At 44.0% G+C, this 25,548-nt stretch overlaps 1 protein-coding gene across 1 annotated transcript in view; it reads left to right on the forward strand.

The window, feature by feature from the left end:
* Nucleotides 1-25,548, forward strand: part of Cntnap2 (contactin associated protein 2) — a 1,432,736-nt gene that overhangs the window by 1,279,940 nt on the left and 127,248 nt on the right. The window contains exon 19 of the mRNA XM_059257035.1: nucleotides 20,670-20,906. Within this exon, the coding sequence (XP_059113018.1) occupies nucleotides 20,670-20,906 (237 nt within the window). The remainder of the gene's footprint in view (nucleotides 1-20,669; nucleotides 20,907-25,548) is intronic.

The following is a 25,548-nucleotide window of genomic DNA, read 5'->3' on the forward strand; positions in this document are numbered from 1 at the left end:
GCCTGTGTGAACCCTGCTTAGTTGCCCTCTTGCATGAGGTTTCCAGATCTCCAAGGGGAGGGACCTCCAATTCAGATTCTCTCTCTGTATAATGTCTGGTTGTGGGTCTCTGCACCCTCTCCTGTTAGTTTCCAGAGGAAGCCTCTCCAGTGAAGACTGGACAAGGGACCAATCTCCTCAAGCAAAAGAGACTAGAACATAGAGGTGAAGGCTCCATGGAGGCACCAGATCGACCTCTCTACATTCACTGAGCTATATGGATGTTGTCCTCTGCAATAAGGCCCACTGACAGTTTTCAGAGAATGACCTTCTGTCTTAGCATAAGCCTGGGTTGTTTAGGGATCTCTAGGGAACATCCTCAACCAGTAACTCAGTCAAATGGAGTACAGTCTCACTCTTGGAAGCCTTGCCTGGCTACAAAATGTGGCCCATTCAGAGGTGGCCACTGCATCCTCCATTCCTGGGCATCCTCACTGGGGTCACCCTCATAGATTCCTGGAAGTTTCCACTGCATTAGGTTTCTATCCCCCTCCCGCTCCCCAATTCTAGCTGTCTCTCCCCTCACTCTCCCTCCATCCTTTTCACCCCCAATCTGGTCCCTCCCACTCCTGTCCCCGGTCCACCAGAAAGATTTCTTTTATTTCCCCTTCCCAGGGAGATCCATGCATCTACCCCTAGAGCCCTCATTTTTAAATATCCTCTCTGGATCTGTAGATTAAAGCTTGTTTATCATCTACTTAACAGCTAATATCCACTTATCAGTGAATGCATACCATATTTGCCTTTCTGAGTCTGGGTTACCTCATTCAGAATGATTTTTCTTCTAGTTGCACCCATTTTTTGAACAGCTGAGTAATACTCCATTGAAAACACAATATTTCTATAAGAGCATAAAACTCTGAAACTGTGTTTGTACAGCAAAAACATTGCAGTTCATAACACACAATGGTCTCGATTCTGAGCTATGGTGTTTCAGCAGTGTTTGATGGTGTTGCTTGGCTTGCTGGCACCCACAATGCAAAGGGTGTATGTTGTATGTTTAGAACTAAGCTGCTTGGAGATCTGTGAGGCAATGCAGGCAAATGCAGCCAGAAGCACTTCAGACGCATTATGCATTTGCTTTTGGATTAATCAAGCCTTTTACTGTTCACACATCTGTTCCACAACCAGTCAGGGTCATGGGTCACGGGTCCAGAAACAGGTGCTGTTAATTAGCTCATTGACTGTCGCAGCAATCCAAGCCAGGAGATGCTTTCACTAGACCCATTTTATAACAGAAAAACTGAGAAACAGGAAAGCTAAACGGCTTACTCAAAGGGACCCAACTAAGGGGCAGAGCGACTGAACACACACAGTCTCTGTAGCCCCCGTTCTCTTGACCTTTGACCTGTGGTTCTCGTCAAAGGGGATGAACTGCCTTTCAGGACAGAGGTCAGCATCTGGGAATGGGAGAGCTACAGCCTTCAAGGAGACCCCCTCAACGTCTTCCATGGATTTCTAACTGCTCGTACTAGGATCTAAGCTGGCTGGGGATGGGCAGGGGCACTTCAGGAGCAGCCTCTAGAGCCCAGAGTCCCCTCAGTGTAGGCACTAATTGCCTCACCACTTAACTGCATGTTCCTAAAAGGAATTTTTGAAATTGTGCAGCATTAAAATTAGCTTCTGTGCCTTTATTTATATAATTATAAATTGTACACATGTGCTACCTCATTAATGTGGGTCATAAAATATTCACAACAGGGAAAATCATTTTTTTAACAACAACCGAAACCCACCCTAAATCCACTTCAAATAGCACTCCCTTGCCCTAAAGCTGGAAAAGAAGCTTATGGAAATGTCTTGATCTAGATCCCTGTTTGCCCGGAATTATTTCCTCGTTGTTTCAGATAGCTTCTCCACAGGAAAGTGAGTCCAGCAGGAAAGATGCAAAGCAAGGCCCTTGATGTGCCATGTCATCTTAAAACTCTATAATAAATGAAAACAAAAAATGTTCTTCTTAAAAGCCGGCAGCAGTACCTCAAGAAAAAGGTCACCCAACAAGAGAAATTCACTCTAGAATGATTCTTTTAAATGCCAGAAACAAAGCCAAAGTGTTGATCTGTTCTTTTTTTTTTTTTAACATTTCTCACAGCACCTTAACAGCCAGTGCATAAAATGGGGCATCAGAGTTCAGATAATCTAAGCAGCTCCTGGTGACAGAACATGTCTCATTCAGGACCAAAAACATCAAATTATTTTTTATGATTAGAGCAATAACACACACACACACACACACACACACACACACACACACACACACAGTTAAAAACACTTCAGCAAACCTGGCACCCCCCCCCTCACCCGCAGCGCCTCTCCTTCTAAAAGCCTTTTGCTACATCTTGAAAAGAATTTTAACACGAGGAGGTGGCGATGGGCAGACAGCTCAAACATGGAGTCTTCAGAGCTCCTGAAAAGTCAGAGTCCCATCAGACATGTCCTCCTCACAGTCCCCCGCCCTGCCTAGAAGAGATTAGATCTTCAAGTTCCATTTTCATGAGCATCCTCTGAGCTGTGCTAGCAATGCAGGAAAGGCAAAGGGGTTATTTCTAGCTGTAACGACACACCCAGAATACAAGTGTCCTTTTCCCACACAAATCTCACCCTGGGGGGCAGGAGGCTTGTAGAAGAAGACTCCTGGCTTCCACACTAGGGGACAGTGGAAGGAACTGCTAAGGTAGAGAGAGGTCGGATAGCAACTCAGATCATCTGCCTGAGGGGCCTCCAGCTCAGAGGGAGGTCACAGTCTCTCTCTGTCCTTAAAGCTTCTGCCCCTTTTCCAGGTGAGAGGTTTGGCAAAAGAATATGGCCCAGGAAATAAACAATACCTCAGAAAGGTCTATAGTGATTGTGAGCTTGTAACTAGTAGTTTTAAACTCACTTTAATTTTAAATATGCTATTTTATTGATTATTTGAGAATTTCACACATCCATACAATGCATTTTGGTAATAGTCACACCCCCTACCCTCCCCACCCCGCTGCAACTTCTCTTTATAACTCCTCCCAGATCCATGCCCCACTTAAGTTTAATATCCATTACTAACTGTCTGAAATGCTTCAAAGTGACTCTTTCTCTAGGTGCTTTCCTGGGACTTTTTTCCTGAGGTAGAGATGGGTAAATGTCTGCCACAGCCTTTTAAAACCTTCCACCCTGAAATTACTGCATCCCTGCTCTGTGGCTGTGGGGACTGTGGCCGTAAATGTCCTCTCAAGTGGCAGCATACCATAATAGGTTTTCAAGGACATTTTGTTCTTATTCCTAGGTACTCCCTTGGTCATCTTCTCAGTATGGACTTGTAAGGCATCTGCACTTTCAGGAGTGTGTTACAGCTCTATGGATCTCTCTCTCTCTCTCTCTCTCTCTCTCTCTCTCTCTCTCTCTCTGTGTGTGTGTGTGTGTGTGTGTGTGTGTGTGTGTACATATTCATATATGTTCAGTGAGGGGGACTATATGCCCATGCATCTATATGTACTGTCTGGAAATTCACATTTCCCAAAGAGTCACTTTGAGATTAATTTTATGTCAGAGGAGCTATAGATCCACATAAAAAGCCTTTTGCAAGTGTTTTTAATTTCTCTCGCAGAAGAATAAATTTATTTCACATAATAATGGATTCATCTATTCTTTTTCCATAGATATGATACAAAAAAAGAATCTAAAATAAGGGGAAACCCTACTAGAAGAAAAAATATTAAAGTAAATTTTTTTTGTTGTTGGTTTCATAATTGAAGCTGTCTCCTCACTTAAAAAACAACAACATTGTTTTCATTGTGGCAGAAGGAAAATAGCATCTGGCTGAGACCCAACATCCTGTGATACTCATTTTCCCAGATAAATTACACACACATCATGCATAAAGATGACAAGAGGTGTCTCGCTGGGTCACAGGCTCAAAGAGCCCAATTGTCCAGGTCGTGTGCAATAATACAGAGACAGGGTGGCCCAAATTCATTGCCTTCATGCCCCTTTTTCCTCTCTTCATAGTTCACTTCTCTTTCTCCTTCTTCCACCAAAGGCAAAGCATAACTTCCTTGAAAATCTCACTTTCAGGAACTCTGGGTAATTCATAATCCTGAGCTTATTTTTCCACAAACATGCTGACACCCCATTATATCTTTTTTCCCCTCTTCTTTTGGTTTTTGGTCTTTGTCTTTTGTTTTTGTTTTTTGTTTGTTTGTTTGTTTGTTTGTTTGTTTGTTTGTTTTAAGACAGGTTCATACTATGTAGCTCTGGCTGTCCTGGAACTCACTCTGTAGACCAGGATGGCCTCACTCACAGAGATCCACCTGCCTCTGCCTCTCAGGTACTGGGTTAAAGGTGTGCATCACTATACCAAATTCCATTATATCTTGATTTATTTTAGATGAATCTTTCTTTAATGATAGAAACACATTAACAAGATGTCTTGTTTCTAAGGAGAGAAGTAGGTGAAATAACTATAAAAACATGTGTGTATAGATTGATCCATGATGTCAGTAATTACTGTTCATCAAGAAATATACATCAGGACCTAGAAGGATGGCTCAACAGTTAAGAGCACTGACTGCTCTTCTTAAAGACCCAGGTTCAATCCCCAGCCCTTACATGGTGGCTCAAAACGGTCTGTACTCACATCTAGTCCCAGGGGATCTGACACCCTCTTCTGGCCTCCACAGGCAGTGCACACATGCACAGACAAACATTCAGGCAAAACACCTATGCAAGTAACATAAAAATAAACCACAAAAAAGGAAGGATACATCAAGTACCTAGTGTGTACCAGTATTTTTCCTGGGCCATGGAGAGACAAGCTGAATGAGACTCTGTGTCTTAACTCCAGGAGCCCCTTGTCTTTAGCAGACTATATGATATTGCAGCTTAACGTGAGAAAAGACTTCGGCTGAATTGCATGTTTAATTCATTTCAAACAAGAATAACCAATACAAAACAAAGTCAGGAGGTCATCAACAGCCAGAAAGGAAGGCCAACGCTGGGACGTGCAGCCTCAGTGTAAGGACAAACCGTGGCAGGCAGAGCCCAGTGTCCTAAGGACGGTCCTCTTCTTACACTCCCGGCATCCTGAGTAGCTTTCAGAAAATAGCACTTTTACAAAAGTCTCAAAACCTGGTGAGAACTCTGATAATTTAAGTGGGAAATGAACAGCCTCTTGAGTTCCATGTGGTGGAGTGCTTATAGCACAAAATACATCTATTCAAGGGAGCAGGTCCAGGGAATTTCCTCAAATCATGTAGCCACCAAAACTGTGCACTGGAGTCCATTTCCCATGCAAAGGGTGAAGTCGCCACTCTGATTATCTTTGTGAAGCTGCCTGTACAGATGAGGCATGTCCCCCAGAAATGATAGACCGTTTGAAGATAGCTTGTATTTGTTGAAAGACAGGCCAATCAAAACGCGCAATCAATAATATCAACAAAAATAGAGACAAAATAGCATGATAAGGAAGATAATGAGTGTGCTGGTTAATTTATATTGCCAACTTTATGAGATTCATAATCACCATGGAAACAAATCATTGGGCATGTCTGCAAGAGATTGCCTAAATTAGATTAACTGATATGGGAAGATCTACCCTAAATATGGGCAGTACCAGCCCATGTGTTGGGGTCCAGGGACTGCATACAAAAGAGGAAGCAAGCTGAGCCCAGGCATTCATTGCTCTCTGCGACATCTCCTGAGATAGACACAGTGTAACTCGTGACTTCGTGCTCCTGAAGCAGTAACTTCCTACACTGATGAGCTGTAGCCTTTAGTTTTCCCTTAAGTGGCTTTTGTCAGATTACTTTGTCGTGGTTGTTGTTTTTCATGGCACCCATGTTGTTTTTAAAAATATTAGCTGCACTGTTACCAGGCAAAAAGGTCATGAGTCACAACAAAACCCAGTATCAGAGCTTTATTAGGAGGAAGTGGGGACGGAAGAGAATAGCCAGGCCCGGGGAAGAAGCATGTGCAGAAAGAGAGAAAGAGATAGTGGGGGGAGGAGAGAACAGAGAGAAGAGAGGGGAGGAGTCTGTGTCCGGCTTTTTAAGGATTCCCCTGCACACACGCAGGTGGGCTTACTGAGCTACGCCACGCATGCGCTGATTGCATGACCATGCTGCGCGCATTTGCACAATCACTCAGCACAAGGATGATGTAAGACACTAGACCTCTTACTTAGCTACTGAACTGCGCATGTACAGTCATGTGGCTGGGGTGGCGGAAGAACCCTAATAGCGGTAACAGGCTGAATGCAATGGTCAACAACTCTGTTTGACTCAGGCAGATCAGCTAAGAAAGAAAGAAAATATGGAGTGTTCTGTGTCAAGCATAAAGCAGTAGTTCTCGACCTGGGGATTGAAGGACCCTTTCACAGGGGTCACCTAAAACCGTTTGCATATCAGATATTTACATTACGATCCATAACAGTAGCAAAATTACAATTATGAAGTAGCAACAAAAACAATTTTATGGTTGGGGGTCACTACAACATCAGGAACTATATTAAGGAACTGTATTAAGGGTCACAGCATTAGGAAGATTGAGAACCACCAGCATAGAGCATACAGGCTGTGATCTACTTGTTAACAGAATGGACACAAATATCTGGTGTATGAAGCGGACACAAATTATCTTGTTAAATAAGTCTACAAATAAATAATTCCAAAAAGCAGTAGCTTCGTAGAAAACTGCAAAGTTAGCAGTGTAAAGGTAAAATTAGGCAGAGACGCCAGATTGGAGACAATTTTCCTTGTTTTAGGAGCAAACCAACCTCATTTTTGTAAGTTCCACCTAAACAAGCCAGCAAATGGGGGACATCTGTCACCCTGAACTTTTTTTTTTTTTTTTTTTTTTTTGGTTTTTCGAGACAGGGTTTCTCTGTGTAGCTTTGCGCCTCTCCTGGAACTCACTTGGATGGGAGACCCTGAACTTTTAATTCCTTTGGATCCGCCATTGCGAAACCATCTTAGGGCATTTTCCGGAACAGACTGCTTTTCAGTGTGTGAGTTGACAGACTGACAGCGCTCTGCGCTCTCTGCAGGCCACTTTGCTAAGGGAAAGCAACTGAAAATGCTCAGCTGTGAAAAGTCAGTGTGGGCCAACAAGTTTAAGAAAACACTGCTGCTATAAAAAATTCCAGTTCCACTCAGCTCAACTCAGCAAATATTTACTGAGTGTCTGCTGGAGGCTGGAGGCTGGCTGCGATTACAAGGCAGTTTTTCCCTTCATACACTTACACCTAATAAGAAGTCAGAGTCCTAAGTAAAACATTCAAAATCTCTGGCCTGGTCCCTAGCAGAACCTCCATGTTGCCTTTTTACTTAAAAGACTTTGTGTGTGTGCACACATATGCATGTGTGTGTAATATATATACATACATACATATTCTAAAATTGGTTTTCAAAAATTATGTATGCATGCAAATATTTGCCTATATTTTTCTAGAAATGATACAATAGAGTGCTAACCTTGATTCTTCTGATTCTGCTAAATTTAGTCTCAGATTATTCAAGAGTTCTATAATAACATTATATATAATATTGAAATTAATATTATTTTAATTCTGAAATGCTTAAGTATTATGTTCTATAAATATTGTATTTTAAATATTTAGAATTAAATATTTATATTATCAAATACACAATATTTAATATTAGAGAGGGGAAATTATGATAAAATGTTAAAAGTTAAAGAATCTAAGAGCTAAGAGCACAGTTCAGTGGTAGACCAGTTGTCCAGTATATTCCAGGTCCCAGGTCCATCCCTAGCACCCTACAAAAGAAAACAAGAAAGCAGATGAAAGGATGTGAGGGACAGGAGAAGGGAGATGGGAAATTGAAGAATCTAGATTTGGAGGATGTAGGGTTGTTTGTCTTACTCTGGCAACTATTCTGTATTAGAAAGAATTTCAATATATATTATTCTTCCAAAATTGTTAAAACCAAGTGGCTGGAAAGATGTCTCAGTGGTTAAGGGCACTTACTGCTCTTCCAGAGGACCCAAGTTTGATTCCTAGCACCCACATCAGGCAGCTCACACCCACCCATAATTCCAGTTCCAGGAAGACTTACAATCCTTATCCTCTGAAGGAGTCTGCACACACATGGTGCCCATATATTCATATAGGCACACACATATAGTGAATAAAAATGAATAATTAAAAGTTTTAAATTTAAACTAAAAGATTTTGAAAGCTTCCATGAGGTTGATTCTATTTTTTCACAGCACTTTCTAAAATATCCAGTCATGTCCAGCCAACTGAAGCAGCAGTTTCCAGTCCAGACTACACAGTAGGCTGCCATGAAGACTAGTCAAAGTTGGCCAATGGTCAGCACCTCCTAAACCAACTGACTCAGAATTCTAGGAGTTCACACCAGATGCTTGTCGTCTGTTTGCACTCCCGCGTTTGCTCACACTCTGAACCCTTATCTTTCACACTCCTCCATGCTTCTCTGCATGCTGTTCCCATGCTGGCAATCCCTTACCCACCTGATTGCAGAAACCTGTTCTTTTACCAGAACTGACTCAGAAATCACTTCCTTAGTGCAGCCTTGGGACATTCCCACAGCTGCCCACAGACAGAGCTGTCCTCTGCTCCTGCTGTTTATTCCTCCCTTCTCTGTGACTGGAGATCTCACCCCACGCTGTGGGATATGTTTGCTCATCTCCCAACCAACCGTGAGCTCCTTTAGGGAAAACTCCACTTCATATTCGTTTTCATTATCACTGTGGGCCAAAAAGTATAATTCCATGAAATGCTTTCTAAATTAAACACAGACTAGTTTAGGCCTGCTAGAGTAGAGTTAGAATTTGATGCTGGGAACACCAAAGGAAGAGCTCTTTCCATTACATGGAGCACCTCAGGAAGGAGACAGATCTTATGTTGAATCAAGAAATAGGCAAGACACTCTCGGAGCAGGTAGAAGACTGAAGGAAGAAGAAATGGGTGTTCAAGTAGCCAGTGTGGCTCGCACACATATAGAGTGTAGACAGACTAGATGTGGAGGCTGAGGATGCTCAAATCTGGGTAAAGAACGTAGGAAGGGCCTGTAGTCATTTGGGAAATAGAGCCAGCATGCAGCACAATGCAGGCCCACAAAACCTTCTCAATAAACATTTTAGAGGAAAAATGAAATCATTAATTGTATACTTTTTACCTCATATGTTACTAGTGACAACCCTCCTGGCCAATACGTAAAATTCTGAGGAGAGAAATAAGTTTTCAACTTAGAAGTGAAGAGTGTGTAGAACAGACATGGCAATACCCTCAACCCCTAAACTGCACAGAAAGGTAGGTGCCAAAGAAAACACCCATGGTAGAGCTGATCCTGTTGATTGGGGTCCAGGTAAGCCACCCCAAGAATGTGAGCTTGGGAGATCTGGCCCTGCCCCTCATCTGCCATAAGGTAGCATGGGTGAGGGAGAGATGCCTCCCAGGCCCTGTCTCTCACCGCCTGTGGCAGGTGGGAGAGCTTGCCCTGAGGTCATAAGAGTGTGAGAGTTGGCCCTGCCCCTCACCAGCTGCAGCACTCTGGAGAATGGCCCCTGCACCTCGCCAGTCGAGTGGTCCTGATGATATAGTTGTAGGTGAGCCAGCTCCGAAGGCCGGAAAGCCAGAGAACTGGTCCTGCCCCTTGCTCCTTGCTGCATAGGGTGAGCTAGCCAGGGCAATGCTGGAGAGCTCACCCTGGTGGTGAAGATGGGGGACAGCTGGTGGGCTGACCAACCAGGCAGCCACCCAGGCCCAGAACCAGGGCTGTGAGTTGGCCAACCCCAACATCCAGACCATCAATGAAGTGTTGGAGCACATGAAGGGGCCTGTAATGCAGACCCAAAGCTGCAGGATCTTCATGACACAGGACAACAACAAGATGTCCAAGATGAGTCCCAGTGATGGCCCAGTATCAATAGTGTAGCAGAAGCCACAGGCTTTGAACCAGACCACTGACTCTTTGCAATGAACACTTGCAGTGTCCACTATAGTCCTCAATGATGAGATTTTTCATTTTTTTTTTAATTTTTCTCTCTCTTTTTTTTTCTCTTAAATTTTATTTTATTTTGTTGTGGGGCGAGGGGGGTCATTGCAAGGGCAGAGCGCAGATACTAAGGGAGGGAGATGAATGGGATCAAGATGCGTGGAAGGATGGAGCACAGGAAGTAGGTCACTAGAGGGCAACCCTTGAGATGTCATTATAATTGTCAAGGTGAGACACGAGCACCCTAACCAGACTCACTACCAAGACACAGCAAGGAAAAAATAAATCCCAGAGATGGTCCAGAGTTGAGGGTGACCAGGGACTTTGGTCTTTGAGTGACCACCCAGGTGTCATTCACCAAACTAGAAAAAGCAGAGGGGATGGGCCTTGCAGGAGATGGTGAGCTCTGTCTAAGACAGGAGATGGTGAGCTCTGCCCTATGACAGGAGATGGTGAGCTCCACCTATGGTGAGAGATGGTGAGCTCCACCCTATGATAAGATGGTGAGCTCCACCTATGGTGAGAGATGGTGAGCTCCACCCTATGATAAGATGGTGAGCTCCACCTATGGTGAGAGATGGTGAGCTCCACCCTATGATAAGATGGTGAGCTCTGATCTGTGAGCTGAGGCTGCAGGTCTGATCTATGAGCTGAGGCTGCAAGTCTGATCTATGAGCTGAGGTTGCAGGTCTGAAGCAATGGAGACAGGGTGTGGGTTTAGAGTAAGGCGGAGGTCACAGGGAAGGCTTCTGAGTTGTCGTGATAAGCTGAAGACAGAGCCAGAGATGTGAACTGACAAGGAAAAGTCTTCCAGAAAAGGCCAAAGGACAACCAAAAAGTATCCCAGAGTAGACATGGCCCTTTTCCTTTGGTATCTGAGAGGCCCACAGTGATCTCAGCCAAGGTGATATCACCTCAGCAAAAGGAGGCAGAGTAGAGCATTACTGTAGACAAATTTCTAAATGGTCTTATTAAATAAAAAAACACAGAGCCAGATATAAGGGTGAAAGCCTGAGAGAGATCAGGGAAATGGGAAAAGCCACAGCTAACCTCACCTCAACTCTGCAACTTCCAAAAGTGAGCTACTTTCTGTCTACTCATGCCTATATGCCTTGCTGTTCTGCCATCTGATTTGCTCTCTCTGTCCAGCTACATCACTTCCTCTTCCTGCCCAGCTCTGTCACTTTCTGTCTGTCTGTACAGACCTCCAGACCTCCATAGTTAACTAGTGTTGGAATTTAAGGCATGTGCCACCACACCTGGCTCTGTTCCCAGTGTGGCCTTGAACTCACAGAGATCCAGACAGATCCCTGCCTGCCAAGTGATAGGATTAAAGGCGTGTGTTACCACTGCCTAACTTCTGTATAGTGGTTGGCTTTTTCCTCTGATCTCCAGGCAAATTTTATTGGGAGACACAGTATATTGGGGGACACAATACATCACCACACATTACCTCAAAAACAAAACTCAACCTGTGCTAAAATGAATGGAAACCAGCATATTCCTATACCCACAATACCCCATGTGTTTTTTTTCTGTGAGTGGCTTTTTATGGGGCTTCTGGGGGTTCAAGTCCAGGTCCTCACACTCACACAACAAGTGATGTACCCACTGAGCCATCTCCCCAGCCCCATCTCCCTTATTCTTAACAAGAACCAAGGGCCTCTCGTGTTGCCCTAAGCATCTTTTTATTCTGTTAGTCCAAGCCATCATTGAATTTTTTTTTGTCCTGTGGAGTGATTTATCATATCCTTGTCCTCTTTCTTCAGCCCCTTTACCAAACTGCAGCCAGCTACAGCGGATTATTTGTTTTGGTTTTGTTCTTTTTGTTTCATTTGTTTGTTTTTGAAAAAGAGTCTTGATGTGTAACTCATTTTAACCTAGAACTCATATGTTGCAAGGCTGACCTCACATTCACAGCAATCCTCCGGTGCTGTGGGACATCTTTCTGTACTCTGGGAATATGTATTGCTCTGATTGGTTGATAAGCAAAGCTGCATTGGCCTATGGCAGGGCAGGATGGAGCCAGGCAGGAAAATCCAAGAGAGATAGTGAGAGAAGAAAGGAGAGTGGGGCAGACGCTGCTAGCCGCCCCCAGGAGAAGCAAGATGTAAAAGTACAGGTAAGCCACACGCCACGTGGCAAAGTATAGATTTATAGAAATGAGTCAATTTAAGATGTAAGAGCTAGCTAACAAGAAGCCTGAGCCATTAGGTCATATAGTTTGAAAATAATATAAGCTTCTGTGTGTTTATTTGGGACCAAGTGGCTGTGGGATGCGGGTAGGAGAGATTAGTCCCAGGACTGGAGAAGTTTTCCAGCTATACTCGGCCTTAGTCTCCCAAGTACTGGGCTTATAGGAATAAGCCACTCTCCCCAGCACATTGATCTTTCAGTGACTTAGGCTTCCTTTGCTTGGACCCTTCAGGACCCTTTGCTTTGGACCCTTCAGGACCCTTCCTTTGCTTTGGACCCCTTATTTTCTCTCTAAGGTCCCAACCCCTGACAACCCCTGCCTTTCTCCCTAGCCCCAGTTCCGCCTACCCATCCTGATCATTAGCTACCCTGGCCTTCTCTGCATTGGTCATCAGTGCCTGTTCCTTCCTTGGGCCTCTGCCATGCTCACTGCTCTCCCTAGAATGCTCCTCCTACTCCAGCCTCGGTTAAATTTCACTTGCCTTCAGTTATTAATTTAACCACAATTTATTCCCTGCTTAATCTCTGAGAGCTCCTGGGTCATGGAACACACTTTCTAAATATTCCAAAGAATAAGTGAAAAAGACTCCATTCTAACCAGAAGCAGACAGAGGTTCCAGGGACAGTATCTTTAGGAAGAGAATGACTTAAAGCCTACAGCAATTAAAGGTTTGCCTGACCAAGGTCACACAGCTAGCTGGAGCCCAGACAACAGCTGAACCCCACATCTTATGATTCCTGCCTCCACTAGCTCCTCATGGATCCTTGATGAGATGCCTCGGATGAGGTTTTCTGCAGCAAGCCTTTCTTCAGCTTGATCATTGACTACACCGATAATAGGTATCAACAAAGCTGCAGGAGCGTGACCTTGGAGATTCAAGATGCTGACTGTCTTCCTGTAGAATACACTTATTAGTGCTCTTTGGTGCTGTTGCTCTTAAATTTCTATCAAGAAGGCCCCCTGGCTCCTACACAGCCAAGTCACAGCTCGCTGATGTGTTTAAAGTAATGTGCTTGGTACTTGAGTCTCACAGGGAGAGTGAACCGTTCAGGTTCAACTTGAGAGATTTTTCTTTGGCATTTTTCCTCCTTTGGACAGATTCAGACACATAAAACTTATTATATAGAAACTGACCTGGAAGTGACCAGTCCTTTAGAGAGAGTGGTGGGAAATTGGTTAAAGTAGACACATATCCACCTGAGGACACAGAACTAACAGAGGTGAGCATTGGCCCATCCCACGTCCAGTGTTGTTAGTCCAAAATGTTTCTAAGAAATTGAGAGAAACATCAAACAAACGCAATAAAAAACATTCAGGAGGGAAATTGAGCAGTATGCTTTGGGAAATAAAGCAGATTTTGCCAGTGTAAGGCCGGGAGAAAAACTGGTTGTGATTCAGGATAGCAGAGCCTCAGGAGTTTAGACAGAGCTTTGATGTGCAAATCGCCCAAAAGGAAAGAGGCCAGCACAGAAGGACAGTGTGCAGAGGGAAACGCCCAAGGGGTCTGGGAACGGGGCTCCGAAAATTCACCTAAGTTTTTAACTAGATGACTAACTGCAAAGCAGCTAACCAGAGTGAGCATCATGGGCAGTGGCCTTCAGCCAGGACAGGGTCTGAGGACCTTGAGGTCACTGCTCAGACCCATGCCGTCTAACTGCAGACCCCACATCCCAGGAGCTCCTCCTACATTTGAACTGAAGCTTGGCAGAGCTTCCAGATTCCAGGGTGTTTGGGAAGAGGTTTAGAAGAGGGTTGTGGGGTGTCAGAAGGAAAAGGCCAATGTGAAAGGTGGATGCCAGTGCCACTGGGACTCAATAAGCACAGTTTGCTTAGAAGGCTGGGTCAGTGACTATGTGTGTGGATAGAAATGATATACTGGAAGGATTGGAATGTAAGGCCCTGAGTTCAATCCTCAGCCCCTAAAATGAGTAGGAAAGAGAAAAAAAAAAATCTCATGGGCTGGAAACATCCTGAATAGTCTTGTTGTACCCCAAATCCCCCAAAGATCATCAAGAGACCAAATCTGATGCAAAAGCAAAAGAATCTTTATTGTTGTGAGTTAACCCATGTCTCTCCATCAGTCTGATGCAGCAGCAGAGCAGAAGAAACCCTGAGTAGCAATCAAGCAGGGTTTTTATAATGGTTAGGGCAGGAGATCCGGGGGAATTCCAGCTCTACATAGTTACAAGCTCAGGATTGGTGCTTACTTCAGGTTAGAGATGCTTGGTTTGAGCTGATTGGAGAGTTGCAGCTGCAAGGAAATTGCCATCTCCTCTAGCAATCTATGTCATCATATCTATATCATCAGCAGACCCATTTTCTCTGATGGTAAGACATCCCATTTCTTATCTGCAGGAAACTTGCTCCCTCTTACAACTATGGGGTCTAATCTATCATATCCTTTAGGTTTTGACAGGAAATGTCTGGAACTCGTTTTTTATGTGGCTCTTAATTGTCTGGGTCCAGAAACCCTGGTGGGTTTCCCAGGGCCTGCTGCCCCCTTCTCTAAGATGGCTGCAGCCCCGTCATCCTCTCAGTCTGGAGACCTCTATTCTTGACTCCTCATTTAGTGGCGTCATGTTGGCAGCTTGGAAATCAAACGAGACAGCAGTATTTACACCATGGGAATAAGCAGAAGCACTGATAGGACTTCTCCCTCCCCAGGGCCCATCATTCTGCTTTGACCAAAACTCCAAAGGATGCTTTGGATAAAATCTTTGTGGACACTGTTCCCTGGAGTTCAGATGAAAAATAAACTTTCTCATCTTAGGTTGATGCTTTTCTGTTTTAATTACCAATACACAGTGGCGCTCTTCAATTATCTTTTATTGCACATCCCAAGCAGCTCGGCGCTTATGCACTCTCCCACAAACACACCATCACTCAACTCCTCACTTCTACAAGGAAATATTTTCAAGTTGCAAGTTACTGACTTTAAAAATAAACTTTTGGAAAAGAGCCCATTTGTGAATTGAGAATTTTCAATTCTGGCCCCTCGGGGATGTTAGAGAACAAAGGAATCTTGTCAATCTTTGAAATATAGGTTACAAAATATACCCTAAGTGATAAGGCAAGGGGAATGGAATTATTAAAGTTAGAGAAGAAAAAATGAGAAGTAATTTAATTATGGAGGGGGAGCTGTTTGGGGAGTGTGGGGTTCCCTCTTGTACTTACTTCAAGCCTTGGGGATTTGCTTTTACACTAGGGATGAATTTCTTTATGGTATTATGCTGAGATGAATGATTTATGGATTTTATTTTAAAAAATTGAAGATTTCTTTTCCTGCATCAAGCATAATTTACATATGAACTGTCTTGGTTAGAGTTTTCATTGCTGTGAAGAGACACCATGACCACAGCAACTCTTATAAAGAAAACATTTAATTGGGGTGGCTCGCTTACCATTTCAGAGGTTCAGGCCATTATCATCATGGCAGGGAACATGGCAGCATGCAGGCAGATGTGGTGCTGGGACCGACAGTCCTTACATCTTTACTCAGAGGCAACAGGAAGTCGACTATCACACTTAGAGAAGCTTGAGAAAAAGAGCCCTCAAAGCCCGCCACCACAATGACACACTTCCTTCAACAAGGCCCCATTTCCTAATGGTGCTATTCCCTTTGGAGGACATTTTCTTTCAAACCACCCCATGAACTCTGCTGAAGACCAAGAAATAAAACAAAGTCACCTGTTGACTCGATAGTTCCTAGAACCTTTCTGATCTGAAATCATCCTAAGGGGGTGCGATGTCTTTGAATTTTGAGAAATGTAACATAAGTCAAAACTATAATTCATAGTACATAATATAATACTTAGATCTAAACTTGGCCACTTTTCTATCAAAAGTGAATAGAACTTTCTTATTGGTATAAAAATTGGAATCATGACTGAAGAGATGGCTCAATGGATAAAGCCCTTGCCATGCAAGCCTGTTGACCTGAGTTCAGATCCTCTGAACTCATGTAAAAGCCAAATACAGTAGGATATACACCTCTCCAATCCCATGTCTCTAATCTAATGTCCTAGTGTGAGTTAGGAGGCAGTAAACAAAAGATCCTTTCTCAAACAAGGTGGAAGGCATGGACAGACACCCAACATTGTCTCCTGGCCTATACAAGCCTACCACAGACAGCATGCATATACCTACACTAACACACACACACACACAGAGAGAGAGAGAGAGAGAGAGAGAGAGAGAGAGATTTGGACAGATTTGAATCAAGCAACCCAAATCTAGATAATCTAATGAGGGAAATGATGTTATTTGGGCATTGTTAAATTAGGATTCTTTTCGTTATTCATTCGAAGGGATGGAGATGTTACTTAAGAGATAATAATGGATCCCGATTTGGCACTTTCTTAAACCAATCTAAAACAATGAAATGACAGCAGTAAATCTGCCTCTTGGAACCTTAAATGATTTACATTGCTCTGGGGCCTCAGTCTAACAGTTGGTTTATGATGTGGTTTCAGGGTAACACATTTAAGCCTGCTTTGTTCCTTCCTCCGAAGCTGACATGAATCCATAAAGCTTTTAAATGATGACTCTAAAATATACAAAAGAATTCTCTGAGGCGTGTTTCGGATTGTTTATGTAAGGTCTTTAGATTTCTGACTTTCCCTTCATAATCTGCTGTGCAATTCTGTCTCCAGGTTAGCAGATGAATGTATAGCATCATCCAGGCAGGGATCACTCAGCTACCCACACCATCTAGTACCATTCTGACTCACCTTCTACTCCAAGGATCTTAAATCCCATATGCATATCACATGGAAGCCTATTGTAAGTGCTGATTGTCTAGGCCCACTGAGTCAGAACCTCTGAGTTCAGTTCTGGACCCCAGACTGGGGAACCAGCATTTTAATGGGTTCTAATGGAGGTGATCAGAGAAATGTCAGGGGGCTAGCACTGCTCACCACCTACCTCAGGTCCTAGCTCTGGGGAAAAGATGCTTGCGGGGATCCTGGCACATAGAAGTTCAGGTTCTTCAAAGAGATTGCTACATCTGTAGGTTGAGGGCCATAGTGGCATTCCCTGTGCTATGTGACCTCTGCTGCCCCGACCCTCCCTCCCAAGCCCTCAACCTCGAAAACCCTGGTATGTCTGGCTGGCTGCATAACCTCCTCTCCAGCCTGCCTCTGATTTGCTTGAATCCCATGGAGTCTGCTCCTCTCTCCAGCCTACCCTATTGTATTGCCCTCTTCTCTCTCACAGACCAGAGCCTGTTCTCAAAGGATGTCCCCATTCTCTGACAAAGCTCTCTATACGAAGAGAAGAAGCTCTCAGGGTATTTGCTCCAGGCAGCATGCCCCACTTTCCCCTGTTCTGTTAAGTGTGATTCCAGAGCCCTGTCCTAGGAGCAACTATGTGTTCCAGAGATTCTTAACACCAGAGGGTGGAGATCTCTCCTAGTGCTCCAACACCCATCCTGAAGCAGGATGAAAGCCTTGGGAGCCTCAAGGGAACCACAGATACATAAGGAGTGTGTGGACTGTGCTGGGTGGGTATGGTGTTTTGGCCACTGCAAGTTCTCCACACTGCTGTTCATTCTGGAAGCTGTCATGATCCCATCTTTACACAGCTACCATCTCTGGTTCTTTGGAGTCAGGCATCACTGTCTTTTCCCATAGGAAGTCTTCCTTGGCCCTAGACACACAGCAGTTGTCGTTGTGTTCCAGGGACCCTGTGTACCTGATCCTGAAGCCCAGCCTGGAACCATGCACCCTGTGCATTCCTACTTGCCTGATTATGCAAATCCTCAAGCTCAAGAGCTCCTTAAGAGCAAAGGTTGAGACTTCAGTGTCCAACACTACCTGTGGCATATAGTCAGTGCTCAATAGGTGTTTGCTGGAACACTGAGCTACTAACCCAAGTGGTAAGATGAGGCCTTCCCCTCATACCTTCCATAAGCATGGAAACACTCATCATGCTGTGCTGAGGATGGAAGTGTCTCTTCCCACATATATTACACTGCCATACAGGAAGGTCTCTGGGGACAGGGACTGCAATACCCATCTTTGCACCCCTGTAAGCATGAATAAAATATATGTTCAATCCTGTGTCTCCAAATAAGGCTATCTTCGGTATTTTGACCAAGGCAATCCTTAACTAACTGTAAGATGTCCTCCTACACTGCTATCCTTTTATTTCTACTAGATGTCCTAACTACACCTCCCATCACCTTGGCAATGCCATATAAACCTCCAAACACACACATTTGCAAATGCCCTTGTGGCAAAAAGGCCAGGAAAAAATACTGTGCTTCCTGCGGTGAGTCTCTAGAGTCACCTGGGTTCTTCACGGTTGAGTGAGATCTGTAGCAGTTCCCCCTGTAGGCCGACACTGGAGTATGCCACGTGTGCAGTGGTAAGAGGACATCAGCCACCCATAACAGACAGTCGCAGTCGTAGGCAGTCTTGAAACGACAGTGAACTCATTTTTACTCAGCACGAGTATTTCCAGGAACCAGGCACTGTGTCACCCACCCGTGATTATTCAGTCCTCACAGCCACCCACCAGGACCCCGTTCACAAAGAAGGAAATAGAGAGTTTCAAGTCATTGACCCAAGTTTCTGCATTTGACAAGACTGAAAGTCTCTCTGGGTACCTGACTCCACTCTTCCGTAATTACTTCTTCAGGAATAATAAATTCCAGAGTTCCCAGATGAAAGTATGTCACTAAAAACTAAAGTGCTAGGGCTGGCTCAGCAGGGAGAGGTGCCTGGGGACAGGCCCGATTATCTGAGTTCTGTCCTGGGGCCCACATGGTAGAAGGAGAAAAACTATTCCCACAAGTTGTCCTCTGATCTCCGCAGCGCACACAAGATGCACACCCACACTCTCACACATGCAAAAAAATTAATAAATACATAACGAAAACTATGGTGTGTGGTGAACAGGCTTATACTCTTAGCATTCGGGAGGCTGAAGCAGGAAGACAGCAAGTTTGAGAGTAGCCTGGCTCATAAAACCAAAATAATAACTTTTTTAAAACTTGTCATGCCTATTCATTACAGCATGGAGTAGTGTTTTATGAAGTACGTTCTGCACAGTGTTAATTTAGATGGGCGTCCAGTGTGGCAGGAATAATGGGGTGCATGGACAATGGAGTTTGAGAAATGCTCTGGGGGTGTGGTCTGAAGAGAGGCAGGAAGCAGGGGCCGTGAAGCCCAACGGCATCTTTAGGATGGCTCAGCCTTCAAGTGACTTCCGCTGATTTCAAGACTGTGGTTAGCAGACAGCGGGCAGTCCACAGAAGGGCTTGCCTGCTGGGAAGTGATTACAAGGCAATTAACTGATTAGACTGTGGGAAAGGGCTAACTCAGAGAGAGCCAGGGATCCCTCAAATAATTTCTTAGTAATAAAGATGGCAATACTAATAGGTACTGATCATTGAGTACTAATTACTCTCTTCTTCCAAGATGAGATACTGCTGCCGACGGAAGTCGGTTAAGAACTTCTAGTAAGGCGGGTTGTTGGGGTCTAGCCCTGACCTATTGAACAGCCCTTGAAGTGGGGAGTGAGGAATTGAGAAATGCTAGATAGGAAAAATATATAGACATTACGAAGAAAAAGAGACACAGGATAGCTTTGGGAGGGCCCTGGGTCGCCTCGAGTTTATTCCTAATGGGCTTTTTATACACTAGCAAGGGGAGAGGCAAGAGACCTCCCCCTTTCCAGATCAAGATACAAACAAGTGTAGACCCTTTCTTAATTTCCAAAACACCTGGTAACCATGCCTTATGGCAAAGCATCTTGTAATTAGGCCTTGAAGCATGAGACACCTGGTAACCATGCCTTTGGCCAAAACATCCTATTATGCAGCCTTGCGGGGCAACACAAACTGACTCTGACTTTGAGTCAAAATGGCAACAAACCTCAAGTTGGAATCTTTGTGGGCTCCCACAGCGGCTCAGGAACCACAGAGCTGAACTTGAAACCGGGTCTCTCTGACATCCTGTCTTGTGATTGGAAACCCTCAAAGCTTCCCAAGTCTTAGTGCCTATTGAGGGATTTGCTATTTGGATATCCAAATCAAATCCAGTCTCAAGGAGTATTTCTCTTTGGGCTTCTTTAAAAAGTTTGTATTATAATTCTGCCCTCATTTTCAGTAGTCTCTTCAGCCAGAAAGCCAATGGGTATTATATATTAATTTTTCTAATATGACGCTAGTTCCTTGACTTTTATTTCTGTTTTTTTTTTTCTAGGCAGTGTCTTGCTATGTAGCCCAGGCTGGCCTTGAACAGGAACTCCTCCTGCCTCAGCTTTCTGAGTGCTGGGATTATAGGCATGCACCTCCACATTAAGTTTTTTATTACTATTTTTTTTTATTTTACAGGTTTCCTGGCTCAGCTACATGTCATAGTTTTTGATAGAGTATTTGTATTGATGACAGCAGTTCAACCCAAATTCAAAGCATAGCTAGCGTACACCTCAGATCTCTCTCATCATTCTTCAAATTTGTCTTTCCTTCTCAACAGATGTTGGCGCCTTTTTTGAAGAGGGCATGTGGCTGCGCTATAACTTCCAGGCACCGGTGGTCTCTGCCAGAGACACAGGCAGCAGGGCCGAGAATTCTGCAGAGCAGCCGCCCTTGTCTCCAGACCTGGCCCAGGAGCAGATCCACTTCAGCTTCAGCACCAACAAGGCGCCCTGCATCCTCCTCTACGTCAGCTCCCTCACCACTGACTTCCTGGCTGTGCTGGTCAAGCCCACAGGTAAGGACAAGCATGCCTAGCCTTCTACCTTCCAACAGTAGTCAGACCGAATATGCTAGAGTCAGAATTCCTCTTGGTTGAGGATTCATTCTCACGGGACACTGAGCAAATCATCTGATTCCTTTGACCCTCATTGCTATCTGGAAGTCAGAAGAACCGCTTTTCTGTTGAGTGCTACAGCAACAATTTGATGAAACACTTCAGGCTTTTTTTATATTATGTGAATATGAGATGGATTCATATGTAGAATGATTCTGTTTGTTCCTGTCAAACAAATACCTTTGCTACTGTGCTAAACAGCGGCATTCTTGAAGCAGTAAAATTAATCATAGGTTAATGAATGAATTGTCCTGATTTGTGATAGTGTATCAATAGATTCCAATGAAATGTAGAAATTCTCAATGAAAGCAGAAAATCAGAAATATTGCCATCCTTAAAGCCTCTCTGAATTTTACACTCACAAATACATCCATGGAGAGAGAGTTGCTGGGAACACAGGGGATGTTTTCACTTGTGAATCTCTGCAAGTCTAGTTAGCCTTGAAGTACATAAACCTCTCTTTTAGATGGGGTGGGGGTGTTGCGTACAGATGTGCACACATGTGAAGGTCAGAGGACCACCTCGAGTGCCGATCCTCACCTTGCCTCTTCTTTGAGACAGGGTCTCTTCTTGTTCACCATTGCACATGCCTGGTTAGCCCCCGAGGTTCCCGGGACTCTCCTGTCTGCCTCCCTTCTCACCACCACCATGCTGGAACTTCAGACATAAGCTTCTGGATCTGACCTTCCATGGGTCCTGAGAATCCAGACTTGGGTCCTCACACTTGGATAGCTAATGCCTTACCCACTGAGCCATCTCCCCAGTCTTTTGAAGCCATCTTTTAAATCCTTTATTAAATCTATTCTTTGAAAATTTCATACACAAACAGTATATTCTGAACACTGGCACCTCTCTTATCTCCTCCTCATCCCTTTCATCAGCCCCTCCCCCACTGCATCTCTTCAAATCTCTTTCCCATATTCAGGCCTTTTTGTTTTATGGCCACTAAGTTTAACTAGGGCTATCTGTGTGACCAAGAGTTTGTATCTATCCACTGGAACACAGTGGACTCATCAATGGGTACAAAACTGAAGAAAATTTCTGCCCCTCACCCGGAATCCATTGGTAGGCTATATATAGTTCAACAAAGAGGAGTAGGCAAGTGGGCCCCTCCTGCTCCATGATTGACTGTTGACATCAGGCCATCTTGATTATCCTCTGTACACTAAACCAAAGGATCCAAGTGAGAATATGCAAATGACTTTGACATTCAAAAGTGCTCTATAAAGAGTCTTACTGTATACAGAAGCATACAAATAAACATGCTGCATATGGAGGAATCTGTTTCCTCTCTCTCTAAAACCTGTGTCTGTATGCATTAATGCTTAAGAAGATTGCTTTTTATAAATACAAGTATTTTAGGTGTATGAAGGAAAGTCTTTAACTCACTTCCTATGGAGTGTGTGGGTTGAAAATATAGTCTTTCTCTCCTATTGGCCATTTCTTCTTAATCTTTAATGGACATTCAAGTGTTGGTACATCTTAGAGAACAAGATTTTTATCTATGAGAATCAAAATATTACCACAGTTGAGCTAAATATTTGAAAAAAAATAGTGAATTTTCATATACTCTCTGGGCAATGCACTGTCAGTTCAAAAAAAAAGATGAAAGAAAATTATGTGTCCCAGAGCCCCTGAGTTTCCCTTTTCAGAATTTATTAATGAAACAAAGCCCAAAATCAGAGTCTTCAGCGAGAATATATTCATTGTAGTATTGCTTACGAAAATAAAAACTGGAAAGAACGTAGAAGGTCCACTTTAATAAAGTAATATAAAAGAGAACCATTGGGTTTTTTGTTTTGTTTTGTTTTAATGCCGAATGCCATTTATTGAAAGAGGGAGGAGGTCTTAAATACAGGCTTACAGCACAATGGGAGAACCCCGGAGAGCAGAAGTTCGCTACTGATGTTTTACAATCTTGTATCTAAGCTGTTAACGCCCATTATGCAGGACACACAGACAAGGAACTTCCCTTAAGCATTCAGAAGGGTGGAACCTGGCAGGGAATTAGCATAGGGAGGATATCAAGGTCAAGGTCAGCAAGCAAGGCAACAGTTACCCAAAACGGGGGCCAGTGCCCTACAGGTCACCCTTTTACTAAAAAATGAGCTTCTGACTTAGGTTGCGTGGGACGTCAGCAGGTCACCTTACCCGTCATGGAGACGGAGAACCATTGGTTTATGGGTCATTATATGTCCATTAAAATAGTGTTTGTGAAAAATAATTAAAGACATAGGGGCAGTTCACATAACATAAGGTTACACTAAGAGGAGGCAAGACACAGCCTAAAATATATCATATCAACTTAGCTCTGTCAAACAAACATGAACAGACCAGAAGAGCACAGACAGTGGTTAGATGTGCATGATTTGTTTCTCCCAAGTGACACCATTCTGTGCATGTCAGATGCTCAGACACTTTAAGTACATGTCACTTTTCTATTAAAAAATAAGTAAGTAAAACCAGAAAGCAAGAGCTCAAGAGAGAAGAATAATCAACCCCCATGCCTCAGGAGTTCAGGCAATTACTGGCCTAGCTCAGGCTCAGTGGGTTTTTTAATCCACTGATGTTCTCCCTTATGTACCAGCCTCCTAGTAGGCAGACAGCCTCTTGCTTCTCGTGTCTCACAAGAGGAGGCTGTCACCTTGAGAGTGTCAAGAATCTGATGAGCATGTACCACTGGACACTGTGCTGTCTGCTCCTCTGTCACTTCCTTGCTAAAATTTGCTTCCCAGCTATGTACGTGGTAATTCACATGCACGTTGCCTATGTCCGCATTACATGCATGGCGCTCCTGTGGGGGCATTTATCATGTGAGAGAGCTTCATTTGATCGATTCTACAGTGATGGTTGCCGGTTAATGGTGCTTACCTGTGCACAGCACTCTCCTAAGTGCTCTGGATACATTGATTCTGATGAGCTTCACAACTCTACGGGGTGACGTGATTCTCATCCTTTCCTCTGGGTGGAAAAGCTGGGGTACATAAATATTGAGTCTTGCATAATCAGCTGGTAAAGGGTAAGTGGGGGTGGTCTCTGGATGCAGGTGTCTGAATCCAGGCTAGGAGCCCTCCATTGCAGGCACCCCCAAAACAGACTGGATGTATTTGGAAATCAAAACCAGACATTTTCTTTGTGGGTTTTGGAAAACCATCCTTAAAGTGTTGAGGAAAATGTGATCTTTCCACACTTAGTCTAAATAACACATCTTTTTGTTAACTGGAATTTATAATGAAAAAAATTTGAAGAAAGCATTCAGAAAAAAAGGCGGAAAGCTGTAAGGTCTATTGTCTTAGTTAAAGTTTCTATTGCTGTGAAGAGACACCATGACCACAGCAACTTGAATAAAGAAAACATTAATCGGGGGTGCCTTACAGTTTCAGAGGTTTAGTCCTTTATCATCATGGCAGGACACAGCAGACATGGTGCTGGAGAAGGAGATTAGAGTCCTACATCTTGAGCCACAGGTATAGCTTGAGCATAGGAGACCTCAAAGCCCACCCCCATAGTGACGCACTTCTTCCAACAAGGCCATACCTACACCAACAACTTCCTAATTGTGCCCCTCCCTTTAGCGACTATTTTCTTTCCAACCACCACATTTATAGATGACAGTGTGGTGGTGGAGATACTAAACAAACAATTTAAAGGCCCTAACTAAATATCCATCCTGGCTTCGTGAGACTTCACGTATCAAAAGCTCTTTCACTATTTCCCAGAGTCAGCCTTCCTGAAACCTCCTTGTCCTGACAGCCACCACCACAGCCTCTCAGAGACCGTGTCCTCAGCCCCAACTGATTGTCTATCTTCCCTGCTCTTGTGGGCCATCCAGGCACATGAGTCCCATTGAGCCTACCCTCATGGTGACCCATGACCTTAGCTCCCACTACTGCTCTCCAAAGCAAACCTCTTCTAACTCGGGCTTCCTGATAGTTTTCACATTGTGACACCGGAAAGTCAACACACCTGAATGGCACAGAGTGAATGACAGGGTTGTGTTTGCAGCCCCCTCATCAGAGACGCCAGCTGTCCCACCTCCTGGATAGCTGCTGAGGGACGATGGAGCCATGCCCCTGCTACCTTGTCAGACTCCGATTCTGCCCTTCTCTCTACTTCAGTGGCTTATACCCTTCACACCTAGACAGGGCAGCCTTCCCTTACAAAGACAAATGCTTAGTAGGGACAGTGTACTGTGGCCATATTAAGCATCATTTGGTGACCCACACACACTAAAAACATGAGAGACAAATCCCACAATCTTCCAGTTGAGATTCATCAGTCCTCTGGGAGAAGACCTATCTGGATTCAAATTCTGATTCTCCCCTTTGCTGCTGCCTTAGATAATCTGTGAGTAGTTTTATTTGTGTTTCCCGATCTGTAAAATGCCATCTCCCCCAATGCATTAACGTGCAGAGGAGTGATCTGCTAAGTCTAAAAGCTCTGCAGCATATACATGTAAGGTGTCTTAGTTACTTTCCTATTGCTGTGACAAAACACCACAACTGAGGCAAGGGTTTAGAAAAAAAAGGTTTATTTGTGTCTC

Source organism: Peromyscus eremicus, chromosome 3 (assembly GCF_949786415.1).
Source record: "Peromyscus eremicus chromosome 3, PerEre_H2_v1, whole genome shotgun sequence".
Classification (NCBI taxonomy): domain Eukaryota; kingdom Metazoa; phylum Chordata; class Mammalia; order Rodentia; family Cricetidae; genus Peromyscus; species Peromyscus eremicus.